At 40.9% G+C, this 21437-nt stretch overlaps 1 protein-coding gene across 3 annotated transcripts in view; it reads right to left on the bottom strand.

Moving 5' to 3' along the window:
• Positions 1-11593, bottom strand: part of Atl3 (atlastin GTPase 3) — a 36848-nt gene extending 25255 nt beyond the window's left edge. Inside the window, exon 1 of one of the 3 annotated variants that reach the window (XM_076916476.1) lies at positions 11274-11593. In XM_076916476.1, the coding sequence (XP_076772591.1) occupies positions 11274-11304 (31 nt within the window). In that variant the 5' untranslated portion in view covers positions 11305-11593. Of the gene's footprint in view, positions 1-11005 lie in introns of all 3 variants that reach the window. The other 2 variants (XM_076916481.1, XM_034502623.2) reach the window with 2 other exon arrangements.
• Between the last annotated feature and the right edge of the window lie 9844 nt (positions 11594-21437).

Below are 21437 nucleotides of genomic sequence, written 5' to 3'. Positions count from 1 at the left end.
GGATGCCTTAGACCCAAGTGATGCTATGTGACCTTGCCCCCCAAGTTAGCCCTGATTAGTAAATAAAGATGGCTACAGCCTATAGCTGGGAAGAATTGAGATAGGCAGGGCTTAGGGAGGCCCAGGCTTGGAGTCTGAGGAGAACCACAAGAAGAGAGGAGAGAAGGAAGATGCCTTAGGAGAGTCATAAAAGCATGGCCATGAGGGCTCGCCAATTGAAGTTTAGAGCAGCCTAGATGGAGCATAGTGAATTTTAATTTGGGGTTATTAATGGGGAAAAAGATTCTAATAGCTTAGAGGGTAGATATCTGCCCAGCTATAGTGCTAATTAAGGCTTATTATAACAATAAAAGCTGTGTGTCTTTTATCCAGGAACTAAATGATCAAAGGTGAGGTAGAAGCCCCCGATTGAGATGAAATAATTTCTACAACAGGAACTCATTCTCTTAATAGAAAGAACAGATTTTGAAAATTGACCTGTGGTTTGTGCTGTGTCCTATGTCCATGTGGTCCACATGTAATGTATTAACATATATCCATTACACATAATAATTGGTTTCCTGATGGCATTTTCATATATATGTATATATGTATGTATGTGTGTGTGTGTGTGTGTGTATATATGTATATATATATATATATATATATATATATATATATATATATATATATATATTAATAAAAAAAAATTTGAGACGTCTCGCTGTGTAGCCCTAGCAGGATGTAAAGTGAAGAAGTAAAAATAATAAAATTTAATTTAAAAAAGATTCCTTAATTAAAACCTTAGGAGTTAGATGGTTTATCTAAGCATGGTGTGCTTACTTGTCTAGAGAACTTAGGATATATAGTACTAAACAGAGAGAAAAAACAAATCTTGCCCTCATAGTGGACATTGGAAAAAAAATAAAATATGAAAACTTAAGAGTCCTGTTCTTTATCAGCATGCCCTTTCCCTTTTCCACCTAGCAGTCACTATCTCTGAGTATTCCTTTAACTATATCACTACGTCATCCCTTGGGGCTGAACGCTTATACTTTTTTACATATTAAGTACTTATCATAGCTAGGCAGTGGTAGTGCATGCTTTTAATCCCAGCACTCAGGAAGGAAAGGTAATCAGATCTCTGAGTTCGAGGCCAGCCTGGTCTACAAAACGAGTTCCAGAATAGCCAGAACTGTCCTGAGAAATCCTGTCTCAAAAAACTAAAATACAAATACTAAATACACCATGAAGACAGACACATTAAAAGCTATCAAAACTACAAGGTATAGGGATGCAGCTCAGTGGCAGAGGCCTGCCTATGCATAAAGCCCTGTGCTCTACCCCTAGCAACACAAAAGTACAAAATAAAACAGGTTATGGACTGATAGCTCAAAGCTAAGTTTCCATCCTGTAAGTACTTTCACTATTGCCCATACTATCCTGACTGTTCTCATCCTGCTTATAAAATTCATTCTCACTGGTGTTTCTACAGGGAGAAAGCTAGGGCTCAAGTCTTACTTTGTCCTGTCTTAACTCCACAATTTCAAGTAGATGACCTATGCAACTACTTATTCCAAGGCCTGAAATGCTTCTTGCTCTTTATCTAGACTTCAATATTCAACTATCCTGGCCTGGATTACCCACTCCATCCTCTGAGTAGTACTTAGTTTTAATTTTCATCCTATTGTGTGTGTGTGTGTGTGTGTGTGTGTGTGTGTGTGTGTGTCTGTCTGTCTGTCTGTCTGTCTGTCTCTCTCTCTCTCTCTCTCTCTCTCTCTCTCTCTCTCTCTCTGTGTGTGTGTGTGTGTGTGTGTGTGTGTGTATGCTTGTACTGGTGTCTAGTTACATATATAGACATAAGAGGAAAATTTCTACCATGTAGGTCTCAGAGGTTAAACACAGGATGACAGGCTTAGCAGCAAGCATTTGTACCTGGAAGCTATCTAACCTGTCCTCTTAAATAGTATGATAAAATGAATAAAAAAAAAAATAGGCTCTAGCATCAGGACAAGGCCTGAATTTTGGCTTTCTCTACTCTAAAACATAAGTTCTATGAGGGCAGGATTTTTTTGTCTTTTGTTCAATGCTATGTCCTCCAAGTTCCCAGAACAATGCCCACAAACAGGAGACAACAAAAACTGATGTAACCAACACATCACGTCTCAATGACTTTGACTCAATGTAACTCTAGAAAACATAACCACTTCAGCCTCCATTTTTTTAATATTTATTTATTTATTGTATATGAGTAGATTGTAGCTGTCTTCAGACACACCAGAAGAGGGCATCGGATCCCATTATGGATGGTTGTGAGCCACCATGTGGTTGCTGGGAATTGAATTCAGGACTTCCAGAAGAGCAGTCAGTGTTCATAACCACTGGCCCATCCCTCCAGTCCCAGCCTCCATTTATAAACCTTATACCCAGCTGCAAGAAGAGGGAAGAGTAAGAACAACAGTTGATTCCAACCCAAACTATGCTATGCTACATTATCTGTTCAAGTCTAGGATGGCCTAAACACTGAGAAGCTGTCTCAAAAAAAAAAAAATCTAAAGGCTAAAGCATAGCATCTCATATAAATCATAAATTCGGAGTTCAATACATAGTTTCCCTTCCCATATTCCTATTTCCAATGAGATGTGTACATACTATTACTCCACTCATTACAGTATTATCTGACTATAATTAAGAGAAATCAGGTCGAGAATAGTCACACATGCCTACAATCCCTCACTCAAAAGGCAGAGTCAAGAGAATCAAGCTTTTTAGGCCAGCTTCAGAAACATAGGGAAACAAAAGATACTCTGGACTACATGAGACTCTATCCCCCTCCCAAACAAACAAACAAACAACCCTCACAAATAAATTTAGCAACCACACTAGAATCTATAACCTGGTAATCCTAGAACTAGGGAGGACTGAAAGTTCAAGGCAAACCTAGGCTACACAGAGACCGTGTCTCTCCCTCCTCTCTTGCTCCTCTCTTGCAGGAGGTGGAGGGGTTGGGGAGTGGCAACTTAAAAACCTCTATTCAGGACAAATCTTAGCATGCCCTTTGGCATCTCCCTGCAGAAGTTCTTTTCTTTCTTCACCCTCAGTGGCTGATTTACATCAATGCTCTTCTGTAATCTCCTGTAGTTCTTACTATCTCACTGAGCTTTTTGGGAGAAACAGAGGGTCTCAAAATCAAAATGTAGCCAAGGTTGGCCTTGAACTCCAGATCAGGAGTTCCTCTACTTCCCAAGTGCTAAGGTTACAGGCATGACCACTATGGCCAGCTTCAATGGTTCTTTATCATTTTAACTCTATGCTCATTATTTACCATTTTCCTTTCTTTTTATACCCTGTATTTTGATGCTCTAACTCCCCTCCTAACTTCTATTTAACTTCTGAAGTGACATGTTCAAAGGCCTAAGTCACTAAATGTTCCACTCATTCTAGCACAAGGGATATGTGCAAACACACTGACCTGAAGGAGACAAATCCTTATTCCAGTTCCACCACTCAGCCTGTGTGATCTGACTGGTTCATCTCCAGTCTCCTTTCAAAACTCCTCAGTGGTAATATTTTACAAGTCTACCCTTAGTATTTCAAAATGGCTCCTCTCAATTACTCCATCTCTCCCAAGTCCTCTGCATTTTCTCAGCCTTATCTCCCTACATGCAATCTATTACTAACTCTTATCATCATTTCTCTCTTCTACATCTGAAGTTACTGCCTTAGCAACAGTTATTTGGGGGCATTTTTATCTGAGCTTTTTGTTTTTAGACAGGGTCTTGCCCAGGATCACCTCAAATTCTCAATCTTCTTGCTGCAGCCTCCAGAGTGCTGGCACTGCAGTGCTGGGATTAAAGGCAAAGGTCCTCTCTGTAATGAGGCAGTGTGAGGGAAGAAAAGCCTCATAGCAATATTAGAGTTCTGACCCTGGTTCTGCACTGGAAAAAAAAAAAAAAAAAAAAAAAAAAAAAAAAAAAACCCACTTCAGTTCAACATCTCCATTTGTACTACAAAGTCAGGCAGAAACGACTTGTTTAGCTCTAAAATCTAACTGCTACTTTTTTGGTTTTCTGTTGTGTTTTTGGTTTGTGTTGTTTTCAGAGACAGGGTTACACACTGTAGTTCAGGCTAGCCTGACTTATCTTTTACTCTTTGGCATAATACATCTAATCCACACTAACCAAAAGGTTTAATAGGCCAATTCAAACAATCACTCTAGTAAAGTACATTCCATATAGTTTCCACACTAAAATGACTCACACTGAATGAAAAATGAAGTTAAAAGACTTAACAGGTAAATTAGAAATTTTTCTAGACATTACAGCACTGATTCCTACATTACAGGCTTTAAAAACAAAGTCAGGAATGATGGTGTTCAACTTTATCCCCAGCACTTAGAAAGCAGAAGGGCAGGATTTCTGAGACCAGCCTGGTCTACACAGCAAGTTCCAGGCCAGACAAGGTTACATAGTAAGATCCTGTCTCAAAATGAGTAAAGGAAGCTGGGAAGCCTGGGAATATAGCTCAATATTGTAGCACATGCTTAGGATAAACTAGGCCCTAGATTTAATACCAAACCAACAAAAACAATCTGGCACGGGATCCTTTGATCCCAGGTTAATCTCTGTGAGTTCAAGGCCAGAGGTACACAACAAAAGAAACCTTGTCTCCCCTGCCAAAGGGGAAAGAAAAAAAAAGTTTGGCATAGGTTAAAAAGCACAGCATACGGTGGCTACTAATCGTGGTTAGCCTTTTCAATCTTATAAAAGAATACATAAAACCTATTTTATTTCAAGTTCAACTACAAGAACATTATTAGGAGGACTAAGGGTGTAGCTCAGTGGTAGACTACTTGTCTAACCTGCACAGGGCTCTGGATTTGATCTCAAGCACCACAAATACACAGATACAACCAGTAAGGTTTTTGGTCTATCTGACTGAGATAGAATATCCTGGAGCCTAGAGTGTCCTTGAATTTGCTAGAATAACCGTGAATTTCTGATCCCCCTTGATTCACTTCCTGAACACTGGACTGGGATCACTGGCCCAGTTTCATGGGGGTTCTGGAATATAAATCATGGCTCAGTGCATGCTACACAAGTATTCTACCAACTGTGGTACATGCCCGGCCCCATAATGAGTAAGTTTAAGTGATTCTCAAACATTTAAGAATGCCATCTGAATAGTGATGTATTCAATGAAAATGGCTAACTGAAAGCAGTTATCATTGCTACTTCAAAAAATTAATTTAATGAATTAAACAGTATAGGATCAAGTTTGGCAATTTTGGCAATACTGACAACTAGTGGCCAGAAAACCCTGTGTGGAGAGAGGGATCCTGTGGATTACTTGATATCTAGCAGCATTCCTAGTCTGTACTACTACATACTAGTGGTATCAGTTTTACCCATAAGGTTGACATCCAAAAGCACCTACAGACATTTTAAAAACACAGAGATGTAAAAATCATCTTCTGTTAAGTACCACTGAGGAGCTGGAAAGATGGCTCAGTATTTAAGACAGTTGTTGCTCCTGTAGGACCTGGGATTTGTAGGACCCACAGAACAGCTCACAACTGTCCATAACTCCATTTCCAAGGTATGTGATGCCTTCTTCTGACCTCTGCAGGCACCAGGCATGCACATGGTACAGACACATACATGCAGGCAAAACACTCATACATATAAAATAACTTAAAAAAAAAACTTAACGGAAAAAAAATTTAAAAAGAACTACTGTGCTAGAACCATCCTCAGTACTCAAACTCTCTGTGCAGAGGATGAGTAAAAGCACAGGAACCAAAGTTACGCAAACATTTTACTGAGTAGACTATATGACTCATGATGGAGTTATGACCTGAGGTTTCCAGTCCCCTTCTGAAATAACATATTCTCTACGGGACAAGAGCAACACACCCAAAAAGAGGCATACCACTCCCATGCCTTGCGTTTGCTGGCAGTCCTTAAAGTTCCTGATTCACAAAGCCAGAGAAAACATCTCAGACAAGAGCAGTATGCTAAGAAGCCCTCTCCCTACTCCACGACAGCAGCATGCTGTCCTTTCCAGCTTCTATGCTACACTTTACCTTGAGGCAGTAAATGTGCCAGTAGATACACAGAAAAGCTTATTCCCATTAAGCTACTCAAACCCAACCAACCAGAACATTGGGGAAAATGTATATTCTAATTAAAGCATTTAGGAGGAAAGTTTTTTCCAATTCATTTACTATAGACAATCTTTGTGCTTTAGCACAATACGCAAAATGAAACTATTTTACCTGCTGACAGAAACATCTAATATGTTTTAGGTTTTTAACAATAAAGTATGACTTGTATTTAGGACTCAGAAACTGGGCAGCCAGGAGGCCTCAGCAAGTGGAGGTGCTGTCTCGAAAGTTTGCTGACCTGAATTCTATCACTGGAACCCAAAAGCAAAGACATGAATATACTAAGCTGTTCTCTGACCTCCACACACAGGCCATGCAGAATTACCCCATACACATCCATTACAAACACACACACAGTAATAATTATGATAATAATTTTCAAACTAAAAAAGATTCAGAAACTACAAAGACAGGACTGAATCTAAAACTTAAATCACAAGTTAGTTGAGAGGGTATATACCGGCAGTCACAGCTATCCAAGATGGGGATCACTTAAATCCAGAGTTCAAAGACAGCCTAGGCAACACAGAAAGTCGTTCATCTTAAAACGAAAATAAAAACTATTCAGCCTTTTATAAGCTAGAGAAAAAAAAAAAATCTGGTTTTTTTTTTTTTTTTTTTTTTTTTTTTTTTTTTTTTTTTTTTTTTTTTGGCAAGGGGGGGGTGCTGTTCAAGGCAGTGTTTGTCTTGGAACTTGCTCTGTAGACCAGACTGGCCTCAGAGATATGCCTGTCTGTGCCTCCCAAGTGCTGGGATTAAATGTGTGTGCCACCACCACATGGCTATGATTTTTTTTTTCATGCACATATGCATATATGTGTGTAGTCTCCCAAATTTATGAGCAGCACATGCATGCAGGAGCCCAAAGAGGCCAGAAAGTCACTTGCAGCAGAAGGTACAGACTGAGCTGTGGTGCTGGGAACCAAATGTATCCTCTACAACAGCAGTAAACCTGCTAACCTACTGAGCCATCATCTCTTCAGTCCCAGGAGGTGGGGGTGGAACACAAATTTCTTTTTGAATTTTTGTCATTGTTGTTGTTTTTGTTTTTTTCAAAACAGGGTTTCTCTGGGTAGTGCTGTCTGGCCTGGAACTGGCTCTGCAGACAACACTGGTCTTGAACTCAGAGATTTGCCTGCTTCTGCCTACAGTGGTTACACTTGCCTCTTTCCAAAACACAGGAATATAACTAATCTGGGGGTTTTAATTAGTCAAATTACAGTTAAATAAACCTTTCTTGTTTTATTTCTTAGTTTCTTCTTGTTTCTTAGTCTGGTTTGGTTTCTTTATTGTTGTTTTGGTTTACCTTTTGTTTTTTGAGACAGGGTCTCATACTGCAGCTCAAGCTGTCCTGGAGCTCACTATGTAGTCTAGCCTGGCCTCAAATCCATGGCAATTTTGTCTCACCTCCTAAATACTGGGATTACAAATGTGAGCCACCACATCAAGCTTAAAGGAAGGCTTTTGTAGAGGTAAGGTGCTTAAAAACAAGAATATTTTAATTGGCAATATTTACTCAGCTTAGATTTACCATTTCAAGGTAACCATGCCCTTACTCCAATCCTTTGCTTACTTTATAATATACTTCTAGCTGTTCTAGCAAAAGAAATTCAAATAAAAACTTTTTTTAATTTGTAAAAAGCAACAAAATTTCAACAGAAATACTAATAGCCAACAAATGCCTATTTTCTATCAAATAAATTATTCAAATGTATACAACTACCATTAGAAAAATCTGATTATAAATATGCAAAATGGGGATTTTCCTTTTCACTGTTTCCTCGTCCCTGAAAAAATAAAATCGAGCTCTTTAAGTTGTGCTTATAATAGTGGGTATCTAGAAACTGGGAAGAGGGAGTCAGATCTCCATGAGTTCAAGATCAGCCTCATCTACAAAAAAAAGTTCCAGGTCAACAATGGCTACACTGTGAGGTCTAGTTTTTCCAAGACAGGGTCTCTCTGTACAGCCCTGGCTGTCCTACTACTCACCACGTGGTCCAGGCTCACCTTGAACTCAGATCCACCTGCCTCTGCCTCCCAAGTGCTGGGATTGAAGACATACACCACCACACTCCTCAAGACCCAACAAGTTTAACTCAAGCATATACAGGCTTTAAGTCCCTAGGTAATACATAACCACTGTTCTAAAACAACTGAGGTTTGTCTTAAACTACGTTATCTCCCCGACCCTTACTATTTTCCCTAAGCATTTAATATGGCCCTAGAGTCTGACAGACAGCCCAGGAAAATGTTTTAAAATTCAAATTTTAAAATGCCATTGTTAAAAAATAAATAAATAAATAAAAAATAAAAATAAAATAAAATAAAATGCCATTGTTTTACTTTAACACTTCTCAACATGAAACACAAGGAACTTTTAGCAGCATCTGGTGCAATGAGTGCACGTCTGCAATCACATCACTTCAAAGGTAGAAGCAGATCAGAAGTTTAAGGTCAGCCTCAACTGGAAGCCAGCCTAGGCCACAGAAGAGTCCTGTCTCAAAGGGAAAAAACAAAAAAACAAACAACAACAACAACAAAAAACGGCCAAATTAACAGGCATGCGAATCATTATGGCTAAAATTTTATTTTATTTTATTTTATTTTATTTGTTTTTTGGTTTTTTTCAAGACAGGGTTTCTCTGTGTAGTCCTGGCTATCCTGGAACTCACTCTGTAAACCAGGCTGGCCTCGAACTCGGAAATCCGTCTGCCTCTGCCTCCCAAGTGCTAGGATTAAAGGTGTGCGCCACCACCGCCCGGCATGGCTAAAATTTTATACTACATTTGTTTATTTTGGTTGTTAAGCTTGGATGGTAAAAAAAAAAAAAAATGTTTTCATCTGCTGAGCCACTGGGCTGGCCCATCATAAGTAAATTCTATATCAGTTTTCAAACAGGTTCATATCCATCTAAGCTGTTCACAGGACAGGCAGGGGTGAACCTTATATTTCTCTTTCATATGATTCTCTATTATTCATTTTAGGGTTTTTGTTTGGTTTACTGGAACAAAACCTCCAACTAGAAATCCTCCTGCTTCAGCCTCCAGAGTGCTAAATCATAGGTATATGGCCATGAGGCTCCACTCTTAGTGATTATAACTTTTATTTATAAACCAATTTTTTTTCTTTTTTCTTTCTTTTTATTTTTTGGGGGTAGGAATTTGAGAAAGGGTCTCATGTAAACCAGGCTACTAAACTATGATCCTGACTGCCTCCACCCCTCAAGGGCTATGACTATTAAAGGCAGGCATCATCATGCCCACTCAAAAGCAAATTTGTTTAAACACCATTGTAAGGAGCTCTAGGAACTATGGTTGAGCTCTGTAAAAGCACAAAACTGAGTTCAAGCCCTAGTACCACAAAACAAACCAGTCTTTGGTTTTTTTTTTAAATTGGGTATTATATTTACATTTCAGATTTTATCCCCTTAAAAACAAACCAGTCTTAATTACTAAACACTATAATTATTCTGGTCTGGCATACAATCGCACCTCCCTCTTCTTTGTTTTTTGGGGTTTTTGTTTGCTTTTTAATTGTTTGTTTGGTTTTTGGGGGGAGGGTGACTGTCTGGTTTTGTTATTTGGATGGTTTATTTTGTTCCCCCCAACCCCAGACATGATTTTTCTGTGTAGCCTTGGCTGTCCTGGAATTTACTCTGTAGACCAAACTGTCTTTGAACTCGAGATCTGCCTGACTCTTCCTCCCAAGTGCTGGGATTAAAGGCGTGCATCTACCTCGAACTGTTTTTCTTATGGTTATAACTATTCCAAAAGACAGTAAACCATTGCAAATAAAACAATATGGTACTGGCCTAATATGCTTCACTATGTGAAAATTTTTTTAACTATACATTCCCTCGCTCATGTTAAAGCTGCACAGGAATTTCTAGAATACAAGCTGGCTACCATAAAAAGCAAAACAGCCTCATTTGACAGTCCAGTTTGTATGTAAACTGAATACTGACACTGATTACAAGTTTATACGCAGATTTTACGTAACTCCACTTCTCCAAAACAAAATTGAGAACCACGCCGTTGTAGTCTGTTAGTTTTTTTTTTCTTCACCTTTCACAAAACATTCCACTTCATACTCAAATTTGAAGACTGGGATTCGGAAAAAAAAAAAAAATTCTTCAAACACTACTGTTGACTTTTTTCCTTTAGATTTCGCAATTGAAACTTGCAATCATTTCAGGGCCATACCCATTAAACAAGCACAGTGCCAGGTAAAATGACAGGCGAAATCACATCCATGAATTTAATGGTGGTACTGTCTGGCTTTCATTTAGTACTTTTACTACCTCAGTTTGTCTCCGGAAAAGCCAAAGGAACCAAACCTATTTTAAATTTAAAAAAAAAAAAAAAAAAAAAATCTTGCAAAACAAAACCAAATTTAGGCCAGTTCTTTTATCTCCTAACATGGAGATACGCGCGTGTGGAAAATGAACTTTCCTAATACTTGTCAGTAACTCAAGGTCTTTCCGATTAAAATAAAACGTTTCAACTCCAAGGCTGCACCGCAACATTCCAGCACTTTAAGGCTCAACAATAAAGCCTTTCCGCCGATCGCGGCCCGTTAAGACAGCTAGTCTCGCTTCCCGACCCGGAGCGCGCCGCCGCCCGGCACGCCCTGCCCAGTACAGGGCGGAGCTCGACCGGCCAGACCACCAGGCCGCAGGAGGCCGCGGGGACTGAGAACCTTCGCAGCTCCAGGAGCCCCGGCCCTGAATTCGGAGCCGAGGCACCCGGCGGTGCGGCCTCCCATCGCCACACCAAAAAAGGCGGCGGCAGGGGCGGCTTGTCACCTCGGAGCCGAAGCACTGGAAGGCGGCGTGGGTCCGGGGGAAATTGGACGCCTCACCTGCTCCTCTCGATGCCACCGCTGCAGTTCGCTGAGGGGACAACATGGAGCCTCCTCCTTCAGCAGAAGTAGCAGAGGCACAGAAGCCAGGAGCGGGCTGAGGCTGCCCTGAAGGAGGGAAGCAGGCGGAGCGCGCGGAGAAAGCCTACCGCTTATAAGACAGCCCTACCGACGGCGCAGGGCGTGACGAGGGCGGGAAAGCGCACGCGGCCGAGTCCCGCCACCGTTCGGTGCGCGTGCGCCGGAGCGCGGATCTTGCCGCGGGTACCTGTGAATGCGTACTGGAATCTCGGGTCCATCGGGAATTGTAGTTCGGAGTTCTCTGGGCCCGGCCCCGCGGTCCCGAGTCTTCGCCCTCATCCGGGGCGTAGACGAAACGAAGAAAGGGACTGGGCCGAGCCGGTCTTCCTACGGCTGAACTACAACTCCCATTAGGCCTTGCAAAGGGAGAAAATGAGGAGGGCTCTCGGAGATCCTGCCCGGCGCTTAACCTGGAGACCAGGGCCGGGCTTTGGCCACCCGGTTCCCGCCGGGAGCCCCCCACCCGGCCCGTGGGTTGGGCTCTGGTGTTCCTCGCTGGCCAGGACTACAGGTGGTGGTCTGAAAGAATGACGTGATGACGTAAACGCTTTGATGACTTTGACTTCACAAGGACAGACCATCGTGACTTCATTATCATCGTCAACACTCTAGTCTCTGATATGACCAAGTCTTACTAAAAGCTAAAGTAAGACCTTACTAAATCAGTCTCCGGGTGGCACGCTGGTAATCTCAGTACTAGAGACCAGGGGAGGAGGATCAGGTGTTCGATACCTTCCTGAACTACATAGTGAGTCTGTCTCAAAAATAATAATAATAATAATAATTTTTTTTTTTTTTGCGCGCGACCTCTGCTAGAGTTTCTCTAGTCTAAGCCATGACCCACCTCTTGTGAATTTTGGCTTATAGGACCTTGTTTCAAAGTTACTTTACAAAAGGAAGTTGTTGGGAAATGCTTTTATTCATACTTAACATATTGTGAAAATACAATTTGCCACAACTAAATACTGTTTTCTAACATCCTACAGATGAGGTACCTAGCGTCACTCCAGTGACTACAATTTGTCCTCACCATTGCTTCATTCATTCGGCAAATGTTTACTTTCTTCCTTCAGCCTAGCCAGAACTTCCCTCTATCTCTAGACCCTGCCAAACCTTTCGGCTATCTTTACTTCCTGAACAATTAAGCCAGAAGTTATGAGGTAAAAATTATTCTTAGCCTACCTAAAGAAATCCTGTTTACACTTCTTTAGCCCCTTTTTGAACCCCATTAACCCCTAACTCTCAACACTATTAGGAAACTCTCTTCCAGCTTTTAGATTTAAGCATAGATTAGATCTTCTAGGCTATTGTGTAGTTGTTTCTTCTAAGATGGGCATGACCTTGCTGTCTTGAATCAGCCACAGGAGCCTCATGGGACCAGGCCTACTAATATCCTCTCATGAGGGAAAGGTGCATATTCAGGAGCAAGTTGACCAGAAGAAGGACTCTTCCATTATTGAAGCTGCCCATAAGTGGCCCAAGGAGCTCCTCGGTGGTGCAGGTTCTTTGTGAATCATCCATGCTGCAGGTGAGACTTTTAACTTGTGTAGTTACCCATAAACTGCCCAAGGGACTTCCTGGTGATGTAACTGCCTTTGAGTCACCCATGTACCTATAAGTGGCCTCAATAAATTCAATGGTTCACCAAGCTGAAATCTTTCTTTGGTCTGTCAGTACCCTTCCCCCAAGAATGACTAGGCCTTTCTATCTCCCAAGAAAAAGTAACACAGCATAGGTTCATCAAGAACCTTGAATTAAACATCAGGGGAAGAGATTAATTCAGAAGACATGACCGACAGGACATGACACAAATCCATTTTGTTACATGCTCAAATAGGAGAGCCAAAGGTTAATGACTTTGTCACAATTGCAAACATTATTGTGTAAGAATTTAAAATCACCCACACACCCTAGCATTCTCCAGTCCCCTTTCCTAAAATATATTTTTCTTTTTTTAATTTTTTATTCTACATTACATCTAACTGCAGTTTCTCCTCCCGTCCCTACCTCTCTATCCCCTCCTCTTTCCCCCAGATCCAGCCCCCTCCACCTCCCCTCAGAAAAGAACAGGCTTCCCAGTTCTTCAATCAATCAAACAAGGCATAAGAAGTGACAGTAAGCCCAGGCATATATCATCACATCAAGGCTGGAACTTGGAAGCCCAGTAGGAGGAAAAGGGTCCCACAAGCAGGCAAAAGAGTCAGTGACAGCCCCAGCTGCCCCACGAACACCAAGCTACGCAGCCAGAACATATATGTAGAGGACCTGAATCAGACCCTACAGGCTCCCTGATCTCTACAAGCCCCAATGAGTCCTGCAGTTGACTCTGGGTTCTGTGGTGTCCCTGACCCCTTGGGTTCCTCTGATCCTACCTCCCTCTCTTCCACAGGATTCCCAGAGCTCCACTTAATGTTTGGCTATGGGACCCTGCCTCTGCTCCCCATCAGTTGCTGGATGAAGTGTCTCTGTTCTCTCTGATGATTATTTTAGGTTCTGGTCCAGAACACTCTGCAAGCAGAACAAACTATAGGTAGAAGGTTTTGTGTCTGGGTTGGTGTCCCAGTCACTCCACTTGAGGCCTGGACTAATTACAGAAGATAGCCAATTCAACTTCCGTGTCCCCTATTACTAGGAGTCTTTGCTAGGATTATTCTCATAAATTCTGGGGGGTTCCATTGCACCAGGCTTCTATCTCACCCCCAAAATGTCCCCAATTTGGAGGCATTTTAAATTCCACTTTGGGAATTAAACCCTAGGATACATGAGTGATTTTAAATTCCAGTTATTTCTTCCTTCCCACCACCTCTCCTGTTCCCAACCCCACCTGTACCCTGTATTTTTCTTTTTAACTGTGTGTGTGTGTGTGTGTGGTGAGCATGTGTGACTATTCCACGGTTCACATGTAGAGAAGTCAGGAGACTTTTCAGAAGTCAATTCTCCCCTACATTTTTAAGATTTATTTTTAATTATTACAAATCTGTGAGTATGTGCACATAAGGGTAAGTTGTCTATTGAGGCCAGAGGCATTGGATCTCTTGGAACTGGAGGTTTGGGTATTTGTGAGCCACCTAGCATGGATGCTGGGAACCAAACTTAGGTCCTCTGCAAGAGCAGCAAGCTCTCTTAACTGTTGAGCTATTTTCCTAACCCCTCCACTTTGTTTTTGAGGTAGGATCTCTTATTTCTGGTACTCGATGCATACAAAAGCTTCCAGAAGATTGTCCTATCTCTACCTCCCATCTTGCTGCAGGAATACTGAGAAAGCCCCACTATATCTATATCTATATCTATATCTATATCTATATCTATATCTATATCTATATCGTACCTTTTTAATAACATATATAGATAGTTTTTTTAAATGTGAGTTGTAGAGGTCAAGCTTGGGTTGCCAGGTACACAGAGCAAGTGCTTTTAGCTGCAGAGTCATCTTGCTGGCTCCTGCATTTCTCCCAGTATATTCTTACCATCAGATTTGAGTGTTACATTTCTTTCTTTCTTATTTTAACTTTTTATTATTTATTTGTTTATTTATTGGTTTTTTTTAAACAAAGTTTCCCTAAGCTGTCTTGGGAGACCACCATCAAACATGCTTTTCCTTGGCAGAAGTTGTTTTCTAAGTTGTGAGCAATCCTAAACTCTACCAATAATTTGTACCACGTTGTTTCAGAAGTCAAAATCTTTTTCCAAGTGTGAGAAAGGCCAATATACTTGTATTGGCTTCAGTGGTGTCATATTTGCACAGATCTAATGCTAACACTTAGTGTTCACTTCCTGACAAGATATATTTCAGTGCATTTTTATTAGAAGCTCTTAAAAATCAAACAGGGTATTGTGTCCTATGGCAAAAACTAGGTATGTGATATTAAAAGAAGAAGAAAGTTCTCAAGTGGTTAGTGTAACATACACCCTCCTCATTCATTAATACAACCTGTTTAATTTCTACTTACTACCTGTTTAAGGCACTGCTGCTATAGCTATTTTGTTCAAAACAAAAAAGTTCTCCATTTGGAATTTACATTATAACAGGAAGAAAAAATGAAATGTTGCTGACCTAGTGGTGCATACCTATGATGCCTGCACTCACTTGGGAGGCAGAGGCAGTTGGATCCCTGTGAGTTCAAGGCCAGCCTTGTCTACACATTGAGTTCCAGGACAGTGAACACTATATAGAGAGACCTTGTCTCAAAGAAAAATACAAAACAGCCAAAGTTCAAAATACCAATTCTCATTGTAGCCTGCCTTCAGTCTTCTCACTTAGGACTGAGGCACATAACATGACTTGTGGTTCTTTTGTAGAAGAGGGTGACAGGTTACATGTAGACACTTTTGAGTGGTTAAGGCCATTGCATCTGGGATCAGACTAACTGGCATTAAATTTTGGCATTAATGCTTACTAGCTGTGTGAACACACATAAGTTAATCAATCTCTCTGAATCTGTTTCAATTACAAACTAATTCTATTGCCAACTGAGTTTTGGGTTAAATGTGTTTGTCCCTGATGACTGTTCTATGTTTAGTCTGAAACTGGTGATTATATTCATTCTGGAAAAGCAAAGCAAAGTCATAATACTTAAGGTACTTATATATGTTATGAAGCATAAAAATAGCAAAATTGTTGTCCAGAATGACATCCACTCTGACTCAGCTCCCAAAGCTTTCCCAAAGCAGGATATTGGTTATGTTTCAGACACAGTGAGGGGCAATGATGCTGCATAAGACACATTCCTATGTCCTACAGACTCAGTCTTATGAGGTAAACAGCTAAGTGTCATTCTCTATTGATGAGACATGTGACAGCATTTGGCCTCTCACCACCTCCTTATAGGACTAATGGCTAAACAACTCCAAAATGATAGACTACTACCTATCTTGAAATTAAAAAAAAAAAAAAAACAAAAAACACCTAAGCCGGGCAGTGGTGGCACACGCCTTTAATTCCAGCACTTGGGAGGCAGAGGCAGGTGGATTTCTGAGTTCGAGGCCAGCCTGGTCTACAGAGTTCCAGGACAGCCAGGGCTATACAGAGAAACCCTGTCTTGAAAAAAACAAAAACCACCTAGATTGGCATAAAGCTCAATGTTAAAACACTTGCCTACCATGCTCAAAGCCCTAGTTCGGATCTCATTTTGGAACACAAAAATAAATATCTATTCTGGGATCAAGTTATTAGCTTAGTGGTAGAACACATGCTTACCACAGGCAGACCCTGGGTTTGATTCCCACAGAGAGAGACAGAGAGAGAGCAGGGAGGTGGCTCAGCTGGCAAAAGCACTTGCTTTGAAAGACTAATGACCTGAGTCAAATGAAACAAAGGGACCCACATAAAAAAAAATTGCGTGCAGCAGCTCATGTCTTATAATTCCAGCACTGCTACAGGATGATGGAAGGCAGACATAGGAGATCACAGAACAGCCATCTGGGAGTAGCAAAGTGTCAGGAATATTAAGCATGATCACACCTCAAAACAAAATGGAAAGTAAGAACAGACTCCCAAAAATTATCTACACAGGTGAACCATGGCCTTCATATGCCCACACTGTCATATATGCACACCATAAACACACACAAAATACATAATACAGAATTATAAATAATTATAAAAAGAAACAAGAGGCAGCACTCAGAAGGAAGGCATAGAAGGATTATGGAAGGAAGGTTACAGGTCAGCCTAGCCAACTTAGCAAGTTCCAGGCCAATCAGAGCTGGCCTGTCTCCAACAATAATGACATGAACAATAAATGTTGAGTAGTACAATTCAGCATGGTAATGTAGTCAAAGTTTAAGACTTTATTGTTTCGTTATTAGTAGTTCAACAAACAGTATAGCCATCAAACATTTTTTTAAAATCTAGAGAAAATTCTAGAAGAGTGCAGTGTGCACGACAGTACATGTAGCACAATATCCACTGTGCTAAAGAGAAGGATGTGTGCCAAGTGTGGTGGTACATGCCTTTAATTTCAGCGAGGAAGCTGAAGAATTATCTCTGAATTAGAAGCCTGCCTGGTCTACAGAGTGAGTTCCAGGACAGCCAGGGTTATATAAAGAGACCTTGTCTCATACATCAACAAAGGTTGGGTGTGCAAGGCTTAAGAGATGGCTCAGTGGTTAAGACCACTTACAGCTCTTCTAGAGGTCCCAAGCTTGGTTCCCAGAACCGCTCGTGTTACTCCAGCCCCACAGGATACAATGCCTCTGGCCCCTGAGTGCCACTGTACTCACATGTACATACTCCTCCCCCAACATATGTATAATTTAAAATAATAAATACTTCTGTAAACTGGGCATAGTGGTACATACTTTTAATCCCAGCACTTGGAAGGCAGAGGCAGGTGGATCCCTGAGTTCAAGGCCAGCCTGGTCTTACATATTGAATTCCAGGACAGCTAGAGACCTGTCCTGAAAAAGCAAACAAAAAGAAAAGAGAAAATGTTTTAAAAGGTAGATGTAAGTAAAGATTAGCCATACCTATCGTTGCTTAAGCTAGATTTTAACCATGGTTACCTTCTGTGTGTAGCAATGTGGAGGAGGAGGTTAGTGATGAAAGAAACTTTACAATACAGTCATATACTACATAATAACATTTTGGTCAACGACAACAGAAAAACTCTTCTCCCTTAGTGATGTGGGCATTGTAGTAGGTATCCTCTCACTCACGTATAGCTAAGAATGCCTGGCCCTGGCAGGCAGCATGCTGCTGACCCATGTACTTACTATATTTTAACATATTTCAGTTTCCAGCTTCTTATAAAATGAAAGCAGTCCACGTGTGACACTGAAAGCAGCTTTGCATAGGTTGTGTTCATTGAATCATTTGATTGCATCAGAAACCACATAGACCATTCCATGGAAATTTCTGAAAACATACTCTCTAATGTTCCCACAAGAATGGAATTTCCTAATGCCATTCTCACAACACAACCTCATTATCAAACAGCTTGTGAGCATACGTATTTTTTTCAGTTCTAGGTAGGATTTGGAGAGAAGGTTTCTCTTTGTAGCCTTGGCTGTCGTGGAATCCACTATGTAAACCAGATTTTGGCCCCTTGAGTGCTGGGATTAAAGGTACACACTACTACCCTGATCCATAGTTTTACATATACATGTGAATGTATGTATATATATTAAAGACAGGTAGATGTTTATAACCTAGCCTAGTAGCACAGACCTGTAATTCCTGATTTTCAACAGGCTGAGGCAGGAGGATAGAGAATTTGAGGCCAGCTTGAGCAACATAGTAAGACTCTGTTTCAACACACACAGAGATGCAAAAATTGAAATTAATAAGAGCTCTGGAGGTGTATGACTTTTATCCCAGCACTCGGAGGCAGAGGCAGGTAGATATCCAAGTTTGAAGCCAGCCTGGTCTACAGAGTGAATTGCAGAACAGCCAGGACTACCAAAGAAACCCTGTCTCAAAAAAACCAATACCAAAACCAAAACCAAACCAAACAAAAAAGGGCTGTGGTAATGGCTTAGTGGTAGAGGACCTGTCTAACATGTAAGGGGCCCTGGGTTCAATTCCTAGTACCAAAAAGAAACAAAACAAACTAGTGTGGGATGTGGAGAAAGGGGAACTTGTATGCACTTGGTATAGGTGCAGCTTGGTACAGACATATGAAAAAACAATATGAAGTACTTCAAAATACTCTAAGCAAAGCTACAATATGATCCTGTAACCCCCACACAGGATATATATCTGATGAAAAGAAAATTGTTACATCTCAGATGCCCATTTTGTGTTTGGTTCTGTTTGAGACAGGGTCTCAGTATATTGTTCAGGCTGGCCTCAAATTCTCCATCCTCCTATCTCAGCTTCTTGAGTATGTCATGACTTCTGGCTTTCCATGTTCTTTCAGCATTATGCATAATAGCTAGGATACAAATTCAGCCACCATGTCAATCAATGAATGAATGATAGATAAGGAAAATGTGTTATATATGCACAATATACTTCTGGAATGAAAGAATGAAATCTTGTGATTTGCATCAACAACTGGTAGTCGTTATGTTGAGTAAAATCAGTGTCACAGAAAAGACAAATAACACACAGTCACCTTTTAAACTTTTTTTTATTGGGCTATAGGAATGGCTCAGTGGTTAAGAGCATATTCTGTTCTTGCAGAGGACCTACATTGAATTCTCAGCACACACAGGGCAGCTCAAAACCACCTGCTACTCCATTTTCAGAGGATTCAACGTCCTCCTCGGGCCTCTGCAGGCTGCTGCAGCCATGTGATATTATGCATGAACTCACAAAAGGGCATACGTACATATGAAAACAAACATATTTTTTAGTCTCTGACCTAGGCGTGGTGTGGGCCTGTAATTCTACTACTTGGGAGTTAAAGAGGGGCAGGAGGATGGAGCACTGAAGCCCAGCTTGAGCTCCATAGCAAGGCCCTATCAGAGCTGAGACGTGGCTCAATGGTATATCGTTTGCCCAGCATGCATGAAGCCCTGGGTTCAGTGCCCACTATAGCAATAATAAGAATAATCTTAAGGCCAGATGTGATAGCATTTGCCTTTAATCCCAACACTTAGGAGGGCAGACACAGATAGACCTCTTTGAACTCAAAGCCAGCCTCATGTACATAGGAAGTCCAGGCCAGCCAGAGCTGCACACTAAGCCATTTCTTCTGAGGCATTCCCCACCCCGGAATTTTTTGCTGAATTCCTGTTAGTCCTAAAATAAGTCCTCAAGCCCCCTTGCCCTCTTTCTACTTCAACTGCCAGAATGCTGGGATTACAGGCATATGCCACCACACCTGCTATCTTAGGATATCCAGTACAATTGACCCCTTGTCAACTTGACACACAAATCACTGTAAGTCACAACCTTTCTTTTCTTCCCCAAGATCACACATTAATATAAACATCACAGTATGAAACATTTTACAAACTTAAAAAGTCCCACAGCCTTACAAATTCACACTTTAAATTTTCAGTCTTAAGAAAAAAATACCCAGCCCTTTTAAAATACAAACTCTCTGTAAAACTCTAAAATCTCTTTTTTAAAAAGTTTAAAGTCTCTCAACTGTGGGCTCCTGTAACATCAAAAATAAGCACTTTCATATTCCAAGAGGAAAGACCTAGGGCATATGATCCAGTCTGTCCTAAGAAGACCCCACTACAGAGGTACAACTTAGTTTGGTAGGGTTCCTATCGCTGTATCAAAACACTATGACAAAAAAAAAAAAAAAAAAAAAAAACAAAAAAAAAAACAAAAAAAAAAAACAAGTTGGGAAGGGAAAGGTTTATTCTACTTACACACTTCTGAAGGAAGTCAGAACTGGAACTCAAACAGGGCAGGAACTTGGAGGCAGGAGGTGATGCAGAGGCCACAGAGAGTGCTGCTTACTGGCTTGCTCTCTTAGATTGTTCAGCCTGCTTTCTTATAGAATCCAGGACTACCAGCCCAGGGATGCCCCCAACCCACAATGGGCTGGACCCTCTCTCATTGAAAATGTCCTAGAGGCTTGCTTACAGCCTGATCTTATGGAGGCATTTTCTTAATCAAGGTTCCCTACACTCAGATGATTTTAGCTGAATCAAGGTAATAAAGAACTATCCAGCATGCCTGGCTATAACATAGACTTTAAGTAAGTAATTGGATTCCTGATCACACTGGCATAGTTCCCTTTGCCATCTTTCTCTGGCACTCAACAGCATCGGGGACAGCTTGCTGCACTATCAACTGATGCCTGCCCTTGAGTGACAGAGTAAGATATTTTCCAGAGTCATTTTGGGAAATATCCTGAGCCGTTTTCAGAACATTGCAACAATCAGGATGCTGAGCTTTATTCGACCTTTAAAAACTGTCTAGGAGAGATGAGGTCTGCAGCTTGTTCCCCATCTGCAGCAGCCTGCTTGCCTAGTGCCCCTCCATGAGTTAGCATCTTTACAGAATTTGCTGAATCTGCAATTGCACTTTGGGTCATCGATTGCTGCTTAGCAACATCAAATCCCACAGCTTTGATTATCATCATTATTATGTACCTCTAAATTTTTTTGAACAGATGTAGGGAGGCTTTGAATTTAGCAAGTCCAGAAGAAAAGTAGATGAACAAAATTTGACATAAATTAATGTCCAGTTTCAAATATCTTTTTTTAGGGACTCATCTTAGGACATGAATAAAATTCAGTATTATTAGTATCTGCGCCTCATTTTTAATACTTCATTTTATGCCCACTCCACTCCCCCAGCCCCCAGTCACAACCAAGATGTTATCTCCTGGTTTTCCTTTCCTCGGCAGCTTTTTTTGTTTGTTTTCCAAAGTATATCTTTTGTAGCTCAGAACCTACTCAGAGGAAAGGCAACCTGAAGGCTCTTTGGGAAGAAAAACAATTT

Source organism: Arvicanthis niloticus, chromosome 1, assembly GCF_011762505.2.
Source record: "Arvicanthis niloticus isolate mArvNil1 chromosome 1, mArvNil1.pat.X, whole genome shotgun sequence".
NCBI classification, from domain to species: Eukaryota; Metazoa; Chordata; class Mammalia; order Rodentia; family Muridae; genus Arvicanthis; species Arvicanthis niloticus.
The sequence above is the reverse complement of the archived record's forward strand: the minus strand, read 5'-3'. Positions and strand labels throughout refer to the sequence as shown.